At 33.5% G+C, this 4,227-nt stretch overlaps 1 protein-coding gene and 1 pseudogene across 1 annotated transcript; both read right to left on the bottom strand.

Moving 5' to 3' along the window:
* Positions 1 to 546: 546 nt before the first annotated feature.
* Positions 547 to 1,741, bottom strand: LOC111984044 (rust resistance kinase Lr10-like). Its single transcript, XM_024015675.2, has one exon. The coding sequence runs from the start codon at positions 1,642 to 1,644 to the stop codon at positions 634 to 636; it is 1,011 nt and encodes a 336-aa protein (XP_023871443.2). The 5' UTR covers positions 1,645 to 1,741; the 3' UTR covers positions 547 to 633.
* A 1,630-nt stretch (positions 1,742 to 3,371) lies between these two features.
* Positions 3,372 to 4,227, bottom strand: LOC136068589 (uncharacterized; annotated as a pseudogene).

Below are 4,227 nucleotides of genomic sequence, written 5' to 3'. Positions count from 1 at the left end.
ACAACAATCCTTCAAGCTCTTTCTTAACATAATTTAACCAATTTTAAATTAAATAAAACATATTAAGAATCTAATTTGATCACAATAAAATGTTATGGAAGAGCGAAAAGTTCTCAAGCATCCATTAGGGGGGGAACCAATTAATAATCTTTGATTTTTTTTTTTTTATAATAAATTTGGAGAAGAGTATAAATACCATAAGGCCACAACCACCAATTTATATTGGAAAGTACCGAGAAGTCCTAGTTCGGGAAACTTCATTCAGGTTAAGCACCGAATTAATCTAAAAATAAAAATTAAGTGAAAATATATTCTTAAACAAATCTTATAAGGGCCTCAAGTTTGGCTCAAACTCTCTTAAAACCTATCTAAAATAAGGAAATAAAGCCTTATTCTACGAAACTATGAAATTTTATAAAAATAAATATAAAAACATTTATAAACAACAAAAAATTAACTGTATATTCTTTACTATCTCAATAGGAATTAAGCAATACATTTTTAGAAGTATAATTTTGCTTATACCTGATATAAGAAAACTTGAAGTTCCTACATTGGCCACAAAGTTAATAAATTAATAATTTCAATCCTTGAGTACAAAATGATGGCAACTTTTATTGTTGTTGAGGACTCCTACTCTGATTCTAGGATGACTTCTAACTCCTGGTTCAGACGCCTTGCAGGCATATTTACATTGATTTTTGTAGGGCCTGTAGAAGCAAAGGGATTAGGAGGCATGGTTAACTTATCTCCTCCTCCTTCCAACATTTGGACCACAACTTTCATTGAAGGACAATCCACTGGGTGCCACTGGATGCACCAGAGTCCCACAATTGCGAGTTTCTTTGCAATTTTAGCATCTCCACTATCCTCAACATAGACTCGTAGGTCTTCTTTTTGCTCTAACAAATTGTAGATCCATTCTGGGAAATATATTTGGCTAGTGTTCTCTGTGGTTACGTCAACATTTTTCCTGCCTCCAACCATTTCAAGCAACAATATTCCAAAACTATAAACATCTGATTTGTAAGACACGCTCCCAAAGTTTCTAGAGAACACTTCGGGTGCAATGTAACCCATGGTCCCCCTAGCTGTGGTCATGGACACTGCACTTTGATCTTTTGCACACAACTTGGCTAGACCAAAATCAGAAATTTTTGGATTGAAATTTTGGTCTAGCAATATATTATGAGGTTTAATATCAAAATGGAGGATTCGTTGATCACATCCTTGGTGAAGATATTCAATTCCTTTTGCTATGCCGAGAGCAATGTCTTGTAGCTTTTCCCAACCAAGGAAACGGTTAGAATCTGCTGAGGAAATGAACTTCTCTAATGAATCATTTGGTAAGAACTCATAGACCAGAGCTCTTCTAAATCCATCAGCACAGAAGCCAACCAAGCGAACCACATTAACATGGTGGATTCTACCCATTGTTCCCACTTCATTTATGAATTCTTCCCCATTACCCTTGGAACTATTCAGGATCTTCACAGCTACATGGATTTCATTCGAAAACTTTCCTTTGAACACTGTTCCATAGGCTCCTTGTCCTAATTTCTCAGTAAATTGATTTGTAATTCTTTTAACATCGTTATATGAGTACCTTGTGGGCTTGAGAGCTTTGTAATCCTCCAAAAACATTTCAATCCTAGCTTGATTTTCTTTCTCTGTTTTGTCATAGCGGTAGACACGGTAGAGTGCATAGACTACTAGTACCAAAAGAAATGACCCCAAGATGGAACCTGCATATTAAACATATTCATGAGTCTAGAAAAAAAAATAATAATTTACTATAAATTTTCAAAAATGGCCAAGGGAAAACTCACCAATACTCACTTTTGTTGTTAATGTACCTGAAAAATATTTTAATATGATCAGCTTTTTATTGCACATATCAAAAGAGAAAATAAAAAATAATTGTGTAAAATTTTTATCACTGTTAGTAGAAAAATGATAAGATACTATTAAAATACAGCGACGTGATACTCTTTTCTCTTATATGAATGATGGATTTCATCATGAATTTAATCAGTAGGATTAATTATTATGTGAGACAAGAAAGACAATACACTTTAATGACTGATCTGGACGAAGCTAAAGACATTGATCGAGTGGAGGCTTTAAGCCTAGATCGGAGTCTGGCTAAGGCTTAGGCAGCAATTTGGCGTCGCAAACTGGTGAGTTGCAGAGGTATATTGTCAAGTACTCAAGGGTTTGGATACTTTAGCTGTGTAAGATCAAGGATTCTAAAATTTTTTGCATTTAACACTTCAAAAACCTACTTAATTTATTATACTACCTAGTGGCGGGTCCAAGAATTTTTCTCAGAGTGTTCCTTAATAAGTATAAATTACACAATCTAATAAAAAGAGAAATTCATATATTGACAACAACAACAATAAAAAAACACTCAAATACATAAAGTTTACAATTGCCTTATATGAGTTTTCATATTTTGAAATCGTTGCATGATAGTCTCATTATCAACGCTACAAGCTACATCTCTTTCATTATACACAACAAAGCAATCATTCATCCACTGATCTCCCATTCGATTACGTAGTTCATTCTTTATATATTTTATTGCTGAAAAACTTCTTTCTACTGATGCAGTAGCGATAGGAAGGGTCAAAACTAACTTTACAAGCAAATAGACTAATGGATAAGTCTCATGCTTTCCTGTGTTCACTAACTTTTTAACAAGTTCACTAACTCCATGAAGCTCTAAAAACAAGTCATTGCTGCGCATATTAAAAATGTAATTCTGAAGTTGAGATTCAAATGCCAAGATATCTGTCTCCAAAAAAAATCAGATAGATAGAACTTTGTTAGACGTATTAACTTTTCCTTATCAAAAGCCACAAATGAATTACTTGGATTCAAGCAAGTCATACAAAGTAGCAAATCGGTATTCGCCTCTGAAAAACGGTTGTTAAGCTCTTGAAGTTGCATATCTATGACTGTGTAGAATAGCTCAACACGATAATGATGTAAATTTGTATTTTGTTGGATGTTGTGTCGTGGCCTTCCACTAACTACAAATATTTCATCCATGTTCAAGATAGGAATATCATGTGTGGTACAAAATGAAGACACTTTAGTTAATAAAGATATACATTCATCATCTCTCATTACTTGCAATCATTGCTTAGACACTTTAACAAGATCAATAGCATTTACTATATCTAGACAAATTCAAAAGATAGAATTGACCCCATAATAGATCAAGCTTCAACTTTTTGGTCGGAGAGGCCATCTTCTTCAATAATCTCAAGTACATCAACAACAAAAGAGAACATCAAAATCAAGTTAAGAATAGTCTCATAATATGATCCCCAACATGTATCACCAGGATGTTTAAGATTTGTCTATTGATTCAAACCTTGCCCACTTCTACATACACCATTCTCTAATTCTTCTTTAATTTTGGCAAATTGTGCATTTCGAAGAGCATCTTGTCTCTTACAAGAGCCTCTAACAATAGTTACTAAATTACTAACCATATTAAAAAATTCAACAATGTTAATGTGATTTTTAGCAACGGTAACAAGTGTCAATTGAAGTTGATGAGGAAAATAATGAACATAAAATGCTAACTTATTCTCTTTCAAAATTAAAGTTTTGAGACCATTGATATCACCTTGCATATTACTAGCCCCGTCATAACCTTGCCCACGTAGTTTCGATAAACTCAAATTATATTCACAAAGCAAACATTCAATAGCATATTTGAGGGACAAAGCAGTGGTAATTGCTAGTTGCTACATGTACAATACTAAAGAACCGCTCTATAATAAATCTTTTTTTGTTCACATAACGAAAAACGAGGGTCATTTGCTCTTTTACTGAGATCTCACATGACTCACCAACCAATATTGAAAAGAACCCAATGTCAAGATCCTTAATGATTTCTTTGGATGTTTCACGTGCAATTGCATTCACAATGTCTTTTTGAATTTCATGGTGGGTAAGCTTGCAATTTTTTGGAGCTTTTTGCAACACTTCATTGATAGATTCATTGTGACCCCCTAAAAATTGTAGAAGGTCAAGGAAATTTCCTTTATCACTTGAACTTTGAGATTCATCGTAACCACAAAAAGCTAATCCCCTGCATAAAAGGAATCTTATGCAATCAACTATTGCATTTAATTGAACCCGATATTCAATTTTATTTTGATTTGATTGCTTAACCAAAACACTTTGAATGTGATACTTTTCCTTCAT

This window comes from Quercus suber, unplaced genomic scaffold, assembly GCF_002906115.3.
Source record: "Quercus suber isolate HL8 unplaced genomic scaffold, Cork oak 2.0 scaffold_124, whole genome shotgun sequence".
NCBI lineage: Eukaryota > Viridiplantae > Streptophyta > Magnoliopsida > Fagales > Fagaceae > Quercus > Quercus suber.
Note: the sequence above shows the minus strand (reverse complement) of the source record. Positions and strands in the feature narration are given on the sequence as shown.

Coding starts and splice junctions, on each gene's coding strand:
- LOC111984044 (XM_024015675.2), bottom strand. CDS start 1,644: ATGTTTTTGGAGGATTACAAAGCTCTCAAGCCCACAAGGTACTCATAT.